Source organism: Seriola aureovittata, chromosome 5, assembly GCF_021018895.1.
Source record: "Seriola aureovittata isolate HTS-2021-v1 ecotype China chromosome 5, ASM2101889v1, whole genome shotgun sequence".
NCBI classification, from domain to species: Eukaryota; Metazoa; Chordata; class Actinopteri; order Carangiformes; family Carangidae; genus Seriola; species Seriola aureovittata.
The window spans coordinates 10,405,815-10,420,342 of NC_079368.1; the positions used below are offsets into that span (position 1 = coordinate 10,405,815).

Here is a 14,528-nt window from a genome sequence, read left to right on the forward strand (position 1 = left end):
TAACTGTAGTGGCCATGCAGAAAAATATTTGGTTTTCTTTGCTTAGGTTTGAAATATGGGAGATTTTCTTTTGCTTCCCTAATGCAACTCAGGTGATTGCCCTTTTGTCTGTCTGAGTGAAGCATTGAAGAATTACATTTAAAAAGTTGGTAGCGCTACTGTAGGTCCCTCTCTTTTATAAGCATTATACAAACATTTAATAACTGGTTTACGTTTTAATCGGCTATAAAGACATTTTTAAGTGTTTATTAATGTACAGTATTTGTCAGAAATAACTTCTACAAAGACATATTTTGTATTAGTTTTTGACAAATACATTAATAAACTTTTTTATTTTGCGCATTACAGTGTGTTATTAATCATTTATTAAATGTCTTTGTACTGCTTGTGAATGCTAAATAGGGAAGAACTTAAAATAGTCTTACTGAAAAGTTAAACGTGGTTACACAGCTCCTTGCCCACAATGCTATTGATTTGTCAGCCGAAAAACAATGCGAGGCAAATTCAGTGCTTGAATTCAGATTCCCCCCCCCCCCCCCCCCCCCCCCCCCCCCCCCTTAAATACACCCATTGCAGAAAAGCGACTGTGGCAAAGTTGCCTTTATCAAAACATCGCTCAATAGCGCCGCTGGTGGACAAAAATAGTACAAATATAACTTTTAAAAATCCAACGCAGTGTCCCGTTTCGACCACCAGGTGTCAGGGCACAACCGAGCGTGTTGTTTGGGGGTTCCGGCAGAGGACTGGTCGACTCAAATACGTAGCCGCCGTCGAGCCGTTGTCTGCTCGTGTTGTCCGCCGGGTGGAGTTTGGCTACAGTCCGCAAGACAAAGACAAGTGATGGACCCATGAAACGCTACTGTACCGGCTGTGGACACAACGTGACGGAAGGTTGGTTGACTATTATGTCCATTAAACTGCGTGTATTTTAACGGTTAGTTAGGACGATAACCTGTTAAGATACCAAGTTGTCGTACCGAGCCCAAGCTTATAATAAAAAAGGTTGGCTCAGCGTTTCATGTACACCCGGACGGCACTCTCAAGGGCTCGGAGCAAGCTAGCTGAGCGAGGTGGAGCACGCCAGGAGACAAAATATAGCATACCATTAGCTCGGAGGCCACAGGCTAACTTGAGCATAGACTTTATTTCGTCCGTGCGGATTCAGGAGCCTTCAGTGTCACCACGCAGCACTAGCTTGGGTCTTGCTTGGATGTAATTAGCTGTGTCGGTTTGGGAGGCTGCTAAACTACCACAGACAGCGTTGGTTAACTGTTCACTGGAGGCAATGATGAGGAAGGCTAACCCAGTGTGGTCTTATTCGGGATGGAGCTTCTCGTTAGCCGTCCTGCTGCATCATCCGAGGGGGTGAGGATGGAGGGCCTCTAACGTTATCTCTGCACCGTGGCTGATAACAGTAACATTAACATGTAAACTTATCTGGTCCTTCACTGAAAATAGACACTCTACTATTAATCAGCGTTTTCAAAATTAGTGCCATCTGTTTAACCTCAGAATAACCACAGGGTTAGTATTAACTTTGCACACCGGTATTTAAAATGCACATAGAAGTCATTGATTCAGAGACACGTTTTCTGTCTTGCATTATTAAAGTACATGATGTGCTCAGGCCAAAGTGGATATGTTATTGTGGATCATCCTGACTTATTTGTGCATGTTTGCAGGTCTGTGTGACACTGAGCTGCGGAGCCCCTGGATCCTCAACAGACAAGAGAACCACCTGCTGTGCCCTCTTGTTTTTGTTTCATTGTTTACATCTCTGTCACCAGTGGGAGGCTTTGCACAAATAGCAAAAGAGGACATCTGAAGCAAGGACGGCCATTATTTCATCACAGCTGTTTTGAAAACTTTACCTTCTGGTTCTTGGATTTGAATTCAACTGAGCTTCAGGAACTGATTCACGGTGAAAATAATGAAATTCATTTATATTGCCCAAGAGGGCAACGCTAAGATGGTCACTTGTACTTGTATTGAATCTCTGTTCAGCAAGAGGAGAAGCTCCGTCCCCTAGTTATCTTGATGAAGGCCTTATTCTGACAAAAGATAAAGGCCACTTAGGGCCAGGAGGTGGAGTGCCATCTGCTCTGCCCTCTGATTTCAACTATTTAATAGATTTCATCGCCCTCCTGACTTCAAGATGGAGCTCTTCTTCAACCCCTTTGACAACTTGGTGTGTATCCTGCTGGGTATCTCCTTCACTGTGTGGTTCACCCTGCTGCTGGTCTTCATCATCGTGCCTGCCATCTTTGGGGTGTCCTTTGGCATCCGACGTCTTTACATGAAAACATTGTTAAAGATCTTTGAGGTAAGAGCTCGCCGCATACTCTCTGTTTATTTGAAGAAACTAGAAACCGTACAATGTTAACTGCAGTTTGAATCATAAATGTTTACTTCTGGGTTGGATCTGAGGATACAATTGAAATACCATACACACAACATAAAAGATTGGTGAAAGGTTTTGTTACTGTTCCTGCACATGTCCCAGTTAAAATAATTCTCTGTGTCTGCTTCTGCCAAACGTCCTGTTATTCAACCAACTATAGTTCTTAAAACTTGTTGGCTCTGCTCTTCAATGACAACCTGTATTTGCTCTGGCTGTGCATTTTTCCCACCCTTTCAGTCAACACAGTCCGCTTCTGGTAAGCAGTTTCCAGAATACAGTATCATTAATGCAGTTGTAATTCTGGTTGCAGGCTTTATGCTTGTCTTTAGCCTCCAACCAGCGGTCATGGTAGTAACTGTCTGCAGACTAACTGATGCAGACTAACAACACAGCCACAGAACCATTATTCCCTTGTTATGTAACCGGAGAAAACAGTGGTACAGACCTTGTCAGTAACTGTCGTCTGTGACGTGGCCCCAGAATCCTGGAATGTCATTCACTGATTTGCAGTTTTCCCTTTCTAGAGATGAACATGAATCGCCATTGATGGCATTAATGCATCAGCTGGGCTAGTTCAAGATTTACTATTTAATAATCTCCTCGCCTATTTGACTTCAAAAATGGCTATCCAGTTTCAATCCTTCTGCTATCTCTGGTGTAGCTTCACTAGTTAGGCTGTCATCACCTTCCAACATGTGCCTCTGAGAGCAGATCTGGTGCCAGAAATAAATGGACTAGTGGGAAATATGATAAGAGAGAGAGATTTTCTCAGCTCATGGTTCCACTAGCAACTATGAGATTTAGAGATAAGGTCAAAGGACAGATGCAGTGTTTTCTGGCTTTTACCATTTGCATATGTCTCATTGCCTGTGAAGGTGTGTCGTGGGTATGATTGGGTATACACCTGTTATAATTCATAGGGGATAAATAAGTAAACACCTCCTCTTTCACATGCACCTCTGCAGCCATATACTACCATGATGGACCCACTTCATGTTGTTATTGTTCTCTTACTAGAAAGAGCAGCTCTCTGTGCTCCTCCTCCTCTTCACCAAAACAATCATTAGTTTCAACTGCAGCTGCATTTTAACATGATGACTCAGTAAGCTTGTCACAACACAATTTAAAGGTATTTGTAAAATAGTGTAAGGTGTGGTAATGTTTGTGCCTTTTCCTTTATGCATAATGATATCCACACATCACTGCTGGGGGATAAATCTATATATCTCTAAGTCTATAAATCTCTAAGTCTATAACCATCAAATCTTTTCAGAATGTCATCAGCCCCATGTCATAAAAGGTGTGTGTACCTTTTTAGGTTTGATGAAGTATGTAGAAAAGTAAAAGTCATGTGCCCTAGAGTTACAAGGTTGTTCTCTCCCAGCATGACATCTGCAGCCCTGAGGTGCACGGAAAACCACTGTATCAGTCAACATTCTTAGAATTGTTCTCCAAGTGCCCCTGGCGAACTCCTGTGATTTTGACCTGTACAAACATGCAGGCATAACGTCACTGTATTTGAGTATACCCATGAACATGCAGCTTTCCTGCAGTTTGAGTTTATTCGCTAACATTGACTGATGTAGACAAACCTTAAATGCTGTGGTATGAAGTGTAGTCTGAGACTGCGCACATCCACACATCCAGCACCTCCCAGTCCATAATTTCCTGATCTTTCCTGCTTGTCTTACAGCGAGGAGAACATTGTGTCCTTTTCCTGCCTCTCAGTGGACATTACCTGTTAGTTTTTGTTCCAGCATGCGACATGCACATAAAAGACCAGGCTTTTACTTCAGGCAATAGAATTTTGTCACTTACTGTACATCAAGATGGAGAAGTGGGCATTGTAAGTCTCTTAGAGCAAGGCTGTGGCAACAGATAAGCTGTGCGTTTTCTTGGCCCAGGATGAGGTCAACCTCTGAGAATTCAGAATCTCTTTCCTCAGCTTTGACAACAGTTAACAACATGAACAACCAAACACAGACAGACTAACAGTAGACAACTTTAGCAGTCAGCACTTGAGACTGATCATAATGAAGAACTTGCTGTTTTGACTTTCTTGAATGTTGAAAGTCAGACATTACATCAGTTTGGTAATAGTGGCAGCTGTCTGCTACAGAAGCTTTGTGCATGTTGTCTGTATGTGTACACAGTGCGTTTCAGATCCCATATAAACAAAAGTTCAATGTGACGAAATCTTTCTTGTATAATTTGTTAAAGAAGCAATATGAGCAAGACGTATTCCATGTGTTTTGGGTCCTTCATGAGTTTTTACACAGTTTTTGTTGTTTCTCTCTAGTGGGCCACACTCAGGATAGAGAGAGGAGCAAAAGAAAAGAATCACCTTCTGTACAAACCCTACTCAAATGGTAAGCTGTGATATCAGTTTGTTTTGATGCATGTGTGCATGCTCAGTAGGTATATTTGTTTCACAGGCGAGTAGTGCTGATATCCTGTCTCTCTAACTCGCTCCAGCAATTATTGCCAGAGAGCCAACCTCCTTGGAGCAGGAGATCAAGGAGATCCGGCGGAGCGGCAGCAACAGAGACTTGGACTCAGCCCCTGAGTTTGAGATGTCTGACATCTTCTATTTTGCTCGGCGAGGAGTGGAGAGCATCATGGACGATGAGGTGACCAAGCGGTTCTCTGCTGAGGAGTTGGAGTCCTGGAATCTGCTGACCCGCAGCAACTACAACTTCCACTACATCAGCCTGAGGCTGACCGTCCTATGGGGGCTGGGCCTGCTGATCCGCTACGGCTTCCTGCTGCCTCTCAGGTAAGAATTATACCGCCAATATAGAGTTTTTTTGATGTTAGAAGAGTAACTCTTACCACAGTAACATTTTTGAAAAGACTGAACACACCGAGTCAGGGCTAGAAATGTCATTTTAGTCCCTCCTTCACAAATAGCCACCAGTATAACATAATTCCAAAAATTTGACTATGACACTAACAAAAGTGCTAGTATAACAGGAATTCAAAGCTGCTCTCAGTTAAATATTGCTATTAAATACTGCGGCAAGAAACGTGTTTCCTCCAGTCAGCTCTGTTTTATGTTTTAAAATAATTCTACATTGGGATTTAACTAACAGATTTCAAGATTTTCACCTGTTGGGTATCTGATACAAAACCTCCATGATATAACCCGAGGCTTCATATTTGACTGCTATTTGAGGAGTCGCAACTTAAGCTTAAAATGTGCTGACTGTGCATAGTGGTTGACACAAAGCCAAACCAGCCACAGAACCAATACCTGTGTGTAGTCGCTGGCGCTGCAGGCATGCTTTAACCGAGAGGTTGGGTACACCCTGGACAGGTCTGTGGTTCATCACAGGGCCAACATATATAGCCTACACAGGCAACACATTCACATCTATGGAAAATTTTGTTTCCAACTCACCTAACAAGGATGTTGTTTGACTGTGGGAACAAACCTACACAGACACAGGGAAAGAAAATTAGCAAAAAGGCACAAGTCAGCAGGGACGAGATCAAATCCTGGATCTTATGAGCCACAATGCAACCTCATCTCCAATCAAGGGCTTAACTTTTCTTTAAAAACCACATTTTTTTTATCTTGTTCTGTTGTAGATGTCTCAAAAATGTTGAGGCATCTTTTTGCACTAATGAGAGGAATGATGGAACAAAAGTTGCTTTTATTGGAAACTGATGTGGGGAAACTGTTGCATAACCAAAATATTTAGGAATGACAACTTATACAGTAGCTGTATTCATGATGTGTGCACATTGTGAAAAGTCATAAATGTGTGCACACTGCATGGAGTGTGGGACCACTCCACAACACAAAAGAAAGCTTAAATGTTTGCACATGCAGTGAGTAAAAGAGCGAGATCCTTGTCCAGGGTGAGCTTAGAGAGGCGCAAGGACAGTGACTCAGTACTAAGCCTGGCTGGCTCATTTCCAGTTGCCAGTGGGGAGACGAATCAGGCCACCACTGCACAGACAGGCATCATTCTAGTCCCCCATCCAGCTAATAAATGATCTTCTCTTCAGTGCCTGTCCAGTTGAATTCTGGCCTGGCTCACAACTTGCAAGAAAACTTCATGTCTTCAACGTTTTTCCGATCCTTGCCCATTTTGATTAGCACCTTCTCCAACCCTGGATGATTGATCCAGATTAAGTCGACCTGTTGGTCAGCTTAACCATTGCCTAATATGCCCTCCTGCAGGTCCTGCAGTCTATTATCAGTGGCGAGTAGAGGAGAGCATGATATTTTTAATTGATAACAAGAGCTCCTCCCTCTGGGATAACATTATTCATGACCATATATGTTAACTGAGTGGTCAGTCTTCTCAGTGAAAGCTTGTAGTACAGAAAGGAACTTTTATGGCTAAGGATCATTTTCTTACATTTAAATGCCAGTTAAAAGATTAATTAGTTCAAAAGGTGTGCGTCCAAAACATGGAATCCCTCCTTTCTCTGTTTTGCTGTAAAACTCCCTGTTAAAAGATTATGTGTAACCTGCCTGTCTGCCTCTCCACCAGGGTAACTCTTGCCTTCACTGGTGTCGGCCTCCTCGTGTTCCTCACTTCTATTGTTGGGCTGCTGCCGAATGGAAGGTACAACTGATGACAAGCTTGTCTATTTTAATTTAACAAAAATATCAGCTCAGACTGCTGGGTATAATCATCTTAGATTTGCTGTCTTGACACACAAAGTAAATGGTGTTGTTGTATGCTCCTTCTTGCAGGATGAAAAACTTTCTGAGTGAGAAAGTCCATTTGATGTGCTACAGAATATGTGTCAGAGCTCTGACAGCCATTATAACCTATCATGACAGGTAAAGGACCTACAGTGTTTTTATCTATTTAACCAGGAAGTCTACTACTCAACTTTCTGGTGCAGAATTTACAGCCCCTGATGGATAAGGACAAGATGGGTAAAGGGAAGGTGGAGGAAGACTGTGTGCAAATACATGAGACAGTCAAGTAATGTAATTAAGTCAGACGAACGACTCATGGTAATCATGTCAACAGAAATAAAGGAACCAAAGTAATGATCCCTAAAACACCCATAGCATCCAGACCACACCAGATGGTTTGTTACATGGAGCCATCAGGCTTTGTTGGAAACTGTTTGGAAAAGGGCCGGTGCTTTCAAAAAATAATTGGCAGGTGATTGGATGAACCATCTGTCTATCATATGATGTAGTAGGAGAACGCTAAAGAGGAAACACAACACAACAACAAACTTGAGGAGCTTTGAAAGCTAATTAGCATGTTGGTAAATGATTCATGCTGTCCTCGTAATGAAAATGTACGCAAAAAAAAAAGCACTCTTATGAATACCAAAACAGTCGCTTCTCTGTAGCTGCCAGTAGTTCCTCCATCATAGGACGCTGATTGGTCCAAACTACTGTGTTTCTGCCACAAGCCAACAGTTTGGGGCCTGGCAATCCAACTGCCTTAGGTGGTTAAATGTCACCTGTGTATATACTGAAGGAGACATTTTAAATACACACATTAGACTTAGAACGAGCCATTTATTTTATATGCTCTTTGCACAGTTCTTACCCTGAATGCTGTATTTCTGACAAATTGCCATTGAATCTGTTGGTTACAGTTTATTGGCTCCTTATCACTTCCACTTTTTGTCACCAGTTTGATTAGTCTTCACCATAAAACTTAGCATGAAAAGTCCTGTACATGGATAAAGCTTTGCAAAACTTACTCATAGGTCACTCACAAAAGTGTAGCAGTGCTGCTGTTGATTATCGGCATTCTGAGTTCGGTAGTGATGCTCACTTGTTTACTGTTGTGGAAGTAACGAGTAGACAGAGAAATAACATGCATAAAAGGACACAGTGTGTGAAATACAAATGGAGAGTTTGACATTATAAAGCATTATGTTTTGGCATGTTACGGTAAAACATTTTTTCCACAAAATAAGGTAACAAATGTTTCAAGATATGGCATGATGGGGCAAAGTAAGAACAATGAAAGTTTTGACTTCAAGTTATATAAATTTGAATCCAGTGGGATATAATATAAAACGTCACTCAAATCTTCATGTGGTCTCATTATTCTTCATTCTCAAACACGATCTGCCACAGAACTTCTTGCCGTGACGTGAGAGAGGTCTGTGTGAGATTACATAATGATAGATGAGTTGCCTTTGGAGAACAAAAACCTGGGTGTGTTAGCAGTTGCTATGTGAGCACTCTGAGTGCAACTATGAAAAGAAGGGGACCCCTAGGCTAGACTGTCTACATTCATATTCATTGCAGCAGGCATTGTGAGCCTCAGTGCAGCACAAACCTCTAGTCAGCAATGCTTTCTTATACACAAATCCAAAGAACACTTTACCAGGCTACAGTGGTTTTTAAAACTTTAACACAATGCTTGAAACTACTGAATTCATATAGCTAAATAGAGAGTGGACTGTGCACTGGTATTTTCTATTTTGATTGAAGTGGATGTTGGTAGTGCAGGGTTTGGTTTATAAGTGAAGGGAACATTTTATTTTGATTTGTCAGAGTAAGAATTAAAGACAAACATGAAACAGGAGTCAGAGCCTTTATCAAGAGGATGGCGCATGCAACAGGATGTGGAGGAGGAAGTTAATGTTTCATGTATTTGCCCATAAACTGAGGTACATTACAGCTGGTGTTGCTTTGGTTAACTGCAGTGCAGGCCTGCCTGAATTACTTTTATTGAATTTCCCTCCCCTTGTTTAATTAATTGAGAAAGAACACATTGATATAGATCAAGTAGTCATATGAGAAGGACCTTTATCATTTCTTATGTCTCTCATCAAGACTTAGCCTGTTGTAACATGTATTCCTCTCCAGTCTGGGGCTAAAAATACACAAGTGACATGGGAAGTCTTGCTCTCTCTATTTAAAATTGTAACTCTATCTTAGGAATGTGGACTAAGTACATTCAGGTCCTGCGTGCTCTGGGGGTCAAACCTTTTAACAGAGAAACCATGGGTTGCTTTGTTTTTCACCAGAAGCCTGGGAGAGGCAGTGGACCATAAAGAATTATAGTTTTGACTTCTGATTGCATTTCTTTCTTCTTTGTGCCCTAAAAATGCATTTTGATACTTGACACCACTCTCAAGTCATTTCAGTTCTTGATGATAAATCTTCCAGGAAGTGCCTTCATGATAGATTAACAGTCTCCCTCTCTCCACTTTTCCAGTGAGAATAAACCCAAGAATGGAGGCATCTGTGTCGCCAACCACACCTCACCCATAGATGTTATCATCCTGGCCAGTGATGGCTGCTATGCTATGGTAACTTTACTACTGCCTAGTCGGAAACTACAGAAAACACTTACACTGGTCACTTTTTCCTTGGCAACTGCTTCTCTGTTGAAATGACATTTGTCCCAGAAATAGACGAGTTGCTTTAAGCATGTGTTTGTGTTTGTGTTGTGTCAGGTTGGCCAAATTCACGGTGGCTTGATGGGGGTCATTCAGAGATCCATGGTCAAGGCATGTCCACACATTTGGTTTGAACGCTCAGAAGTCAAAGACAGACATCTAGTGGCCAAAAGGTAATATTACAACCTTTACTTTTATTTAGTTTATTGTTTTCACACACTTCATTACAGTTTGTTTTTTTTTTGTTTTTTTTACCTCAACCTATAATACAGTTTCTTGTCATTCAGTTAGAGCTGTTGAATCGTGACGTTTTTGTATTGAATTTGAGTGTTAGTCTGTTGAAATTTTCATTTGTGTAACTTGTGTAACAAAAAAATTTTAGTTTTGTTGTTTTAGATTTTAATTCTGTGTATCGAATCTCAAAATGAGATTTTTAGTAATAACCTACATACTTCTTGTATTACAGATTGAGTGACCATGTAGAAGATAAATCCAAACTGCCTATTCTCATTTTCCCAGAAGGTGAGCTGGTTCAGTGATCTAGTATAGATAGAACAACTTTGTAATCACATGATAGCCATCTGGTTTCCTTAAAAGGCTCAAAATATTTTCTTATAACTCCTCTAAATCCCCAGGTACCTGCATTAACAACACATCAGTTATGATGTTTAAGAAGGGCAGTTTTGAGATTGGTGCCACAGTCTACCCTGTGGCCATTAAGGTGAGAGTGATTCCTTTTTTTTTTCTTTTTTTTTCTTTTGAGATGTTATTTTTACCTGTTACATGTTTTAACCACCATTTTTTTAAACTTTTTTTTTTTTTTAAACTTTTTTCACAATAATATGAATATTGATTAATCATTCTGGTGTGTTTGATCCTCGTAGTATGATCCTCGCTTTGGAGACGCATTCTGGAATAGCAGCAAGTTTGGCATGGTCAACTACCTGTTACGTATGATGAGCAGCTGGGCCATCGTCTGCAGTGTGTGGTACCTCCCTCCCATGTCTAGAGAGGTGAGACTCCATGGTTAACTTGAGACTTCACAACAGATTTTTGTGAAGGAGCAGTTTTGCTGTGTTTGTCATTTGGCACACAACCTACAATAAATAAGTTTGCTGTGACAATAGGCGCAGCGTGTATACATACAAGCTCTTACACAATAATTTCAAAACTTATCAGGATCAATTTTTCTTCTCTACTCCAGAGCTTCTCTTTGTGGCTCCTTTTTTCTGTAAATTCATGAAGATCCACACCACTGAGAGAAACCACAATTGTTTGGTTGACTGTTAAATCAACAGCAAATGACAAAGCTCCACATTTGAATAAAGCGTTTAGAAATGAGAATAGCTATGCTATAAATTATTTTTTTATGACCACTTGTTTGCCCGTGTTTCCATGCATGTCAATCTTCACCAACAGGAGGGAGAGGATGCTGTGCAGTTTGCCAATCGTGTAAAGGCAGCTATAGCCAGGCAAGGGGGACTAGTCGATCTCTTGTGGTAAGATAACACCCACTCAACTCAATGGTTTCTACCACTCTCACATGCAAACCCTTTGACTGAACCCTATGACCCTTTGACATGTCATCACAGGTGTAGTCAGTAATATGAATAACAACTGTATTCAGTGTAAGTGATCCAGTCAAATGGTGCTGGTGTCATGTATGCCCACTTTCTGCAGTGGTTTAATAGAACTGAGCCATCGTTAATGTTATTGGTTCTGCCTGTGCTTTTTCCTCTAAGATAAGTTAAAATGGCTGGCATGAAAAAGGTCAAATACCTCTCTGTTACTGTTCTTATGGACTCAGGTCTGACACTGCAGTCCCATATACACCTTTGCTAAATGACTGAAATATACCAGATCTTGTTTATTAAATAAACGTTTTGACTTTATTACAATGGTCACGGCAGTTAAACTAAGTTTCAATAAGACAGTGAGCAAAGTGGTGCAACTTAATATCATTGTTTTCCTGTATTTTGGCATCTGTATGAGAAATTAATGCTACAACCACAATTTTGTTCTCTGAGCTTGTGAAGCAGAATATATGCATATAGCACCTACTCTCTATATGATATTAATAACAAATTATAATATAGAAACTTGATTATATATAATCAATAATGTTTTGTCCTCATCAAAAATATATGTGGTCAATAAAAATATTATGACCAGCTTACAGATTAATAAATCAGTTTTGCATTTGATTGTTCCTAGGTGCCACTATTTTGCTTGTTGGCCTACTGGCTACGAGATCTGTCAATATATATGTAACATGATCAGGTACACCTGTGCTTTTTCTGCAGTAACAGGTCAAAAATAAGACAAAGAGACCCGGCTGGTTCAGTGAAACTCCACCGACAGCAGCGTCATAAGAACCTTTGAGATGAATTTAACACTTCTTTGGCAGAAAGTGAACTACAATTTAGGAAAAAAAAGATAAAGTAATAAACACTGCAGAGTTAGTGGTTAGTAGAGTTGGATTGTTTTATTTGTGATTCTGGTCAGGTCAGTGTATATACTGCATATCATGTCTGATGCAGTGTCAGAAACACTGATACAGCATACTTGATCTACACTTCATGCCTTTGTTAAAAACATGGGTGAGCTACATAATTGTCCACGACCTTAATAATTGTCGTCACTGATTTTACACTCTTTTGTAGGGATGGAGGATTGAAGCGAGGAAAGGTAAAAGATACCTTTAAGGAAGAGCAGCAAAAGCTGTACAGTAAAATGCTGGTGGGCACCCAAGAAGACCGCAGTCGCTCCTGAAGGACCTCTGCGGAGGCGGACTGGCTCAGAGATCCACTTGCGCACCTCTGACTAAATAGGCAGTCAGCAGGGCTCACTCTCTGTTGGCACTCCTGGACTGGAAAATTCCCTCTCGGGTGTCAACAGTACTCCATTTGGCTTCCTCGGTCACTGCCTCAGCCTGGCATGTTCAGTTTGCATCACTGTTACGGGTCTCTCTGAGTCTGCTGCCTTCTGTTGGAATAGCTCGACTTGAAGCCCTGTTTGCATTAGAAATGAAAATAAGGTGTGCACAGAAAAAGACTATTGTCTTCCTTGGTGGCAGTCTTTTGAGAGAAAACTTGTATTATTATCTATCATTGAGTTCCTGTCTTTGTTTGATAGTTTCAACTTTTTGATTTTTATTTTACTGTCATGTTTGTATTGCACTGTGTTAACATTACAGAGCTGATATACCTGGGATGTAGAGGAGAGTTATTGTAGATAAAAACTAGTTTGTTCTAAAGCTAAAACCTGTGGTTGAGTTGGGGTTTTGCATGACTGGCTTCTGCCCATGATTTGGGGCACTATGCCAGATTTTGTTACATTTCAAATATTTTTATGGGCTTTTTCCAAGAGAAAAAAAACTTGTATTTTAAGCTTTGTGTTTTACATTAAGACTTCTACCAACATGTGGTCACTATAGGACTTGCGTTGCAGGTGAGCTCTTGATATGTTGTCTGTTTCTGTGTTTTATTCCACGGAATGTGTAAATCTTCACATTATGAAGTGGAAATTGTGCACACAGTTACGCTGATGAAGGTTTATGGACTGAGGCAGATATTCATGTTCAGCTAATGGAGTAAAAGGGTTTTTAGTCCATTCATTAAGAATTTATTTTGGATGCTTTTAGCATTGTCCCTTTAAGGCCCATGGCACACTAACAGTGATGTAGGATGATGAACATCACAATTGGTTTTCTCACTAAAACAGTTATAATTGCAATTAGTTGATACATGCTCATCCTATTACACTCCCTAACAGCCATCATGTTTCCATCGGCTTCCTGCTTGTGCAGTAACCATATCGCCTAATTTATTTGAGGTGAACTCTAAAAGCTCTGTCTTTATTTCCCCCTCATCAGTGATCTTTTTCCTACTTGGCAGCCTCTTCGAGGACGTTTCAAGGAGAGTCAGAGTGGCTCCCGGTTAGGCTGAGGAACATGGTGGACAGCCTCTTGGGTTTCTCACTGAGGCTTTCCTCCCTCTAGTTTGCTGTTATCAGGGATAGTCATTTAGATCATGTCAAAACTGTTCATCAAAATAAATGTTCAAGAATGTGACTCTACAGTTGACTTGAGGGTTTCTTTTTCTGTGTGCATTTCTCACACTGTCAGTCACCTTTGTTTTCCCGTGCTGCAGGTGCAAAGTTTCTAAGCATGTTCTTACAGGACATGACATGATTACACCCCATGACATGGTTGTCAGGTGAATGTGGGGATTTGAGTATAATATTGTAGATACACTTTAGAGTAACTTTACAGTAGTTGAAGGAATTTTCTACCGATAAAGATAAAAAACATTTTTTAAGAACCGTTACAGTAAGTACAGCTATAACAAACATAATACTTCTTTAATAATGTAGTATTTAGAGCAGTGGTTCTCCATCTTTTTCACATCAAGGACCCCTAAGCTGACACAAATTATGCCACGGACCCTCATCTGATAAGATTTTTGCTTTCAGATGTTTTATTACAGAAAGAGTTTTGAAACTCATGGCCAAAATAGTCATGCATCCTGTCAATGTGGATGGAATTATAGTGCAAATAAATGATTCGCCTTTTTCTTGGGAATGCCCCTCAAGGACCCTGGGGATCCCCAGACACTAATTTGACAACCACTGATTTAGAGTTTTTAGAGCCTCCATTTTCGCCTATCTCATTTAAGAGATTTGGTTATTTATTTTACTGCCAACTGTTTTAAAATCAAATCAATCCTCATTTGATATTTCTGTAATGTAATGTTTTTGCTCCCAACAGTCCTGCCTTGAT

At 40.5% G+C, this 14,528-nt stretch overlaps 1 protein-coding gene across 2 annotated transcripts; it reads left to right on the forward strand.

Moving 5' to 3' along the window:
- Positions 1-741: 741 nt before the first annotated feature.
- On the forward strand, positions 742-13,825 carry LOC130169996 (glycerol-3-phosphate acyltransferase 4). Of its 2 annotated transcripts, none has more exons than XM_056377070.1 (13): positions 742-891; positions 1,683-2,323; positions 4,701-4,770; positions 4,877-5,177; positions 6,907-6,981; positions 7,113-7,202; positions 9,565-9,658; positions 9,806-9,921; positions 10,215-10,270; positions 10,384-10,469; positions 10,633-10,761; positions 11,168-11,247; positions 12,412-13,825. In XM_056377070.1, the coding sequence occupies exons 2-13, from the start codon at positions 2,156-2,158 to the stop codon at positions 12,518-12,520; spliced, it is 1,374 nt and encodes a 457-aa protein (XP_056233045.1). In that variant the 5' UTR covers positions 742-891; positions 1,683-2,155; the 3' UTR covers positions 12,521-13,825. The 2 variants fall into 2 exon arrangements, with proteins under 2 accessions (XP_056233045.1, XP_056233046.1); XM_056377071.1 differs by lacking the exon at positions 742-891 and adding an exon at positions 1,002-1,365.
- The last annotated feature ends 703 nt before the right edge of the window (positions 13,826-14,528 follow it).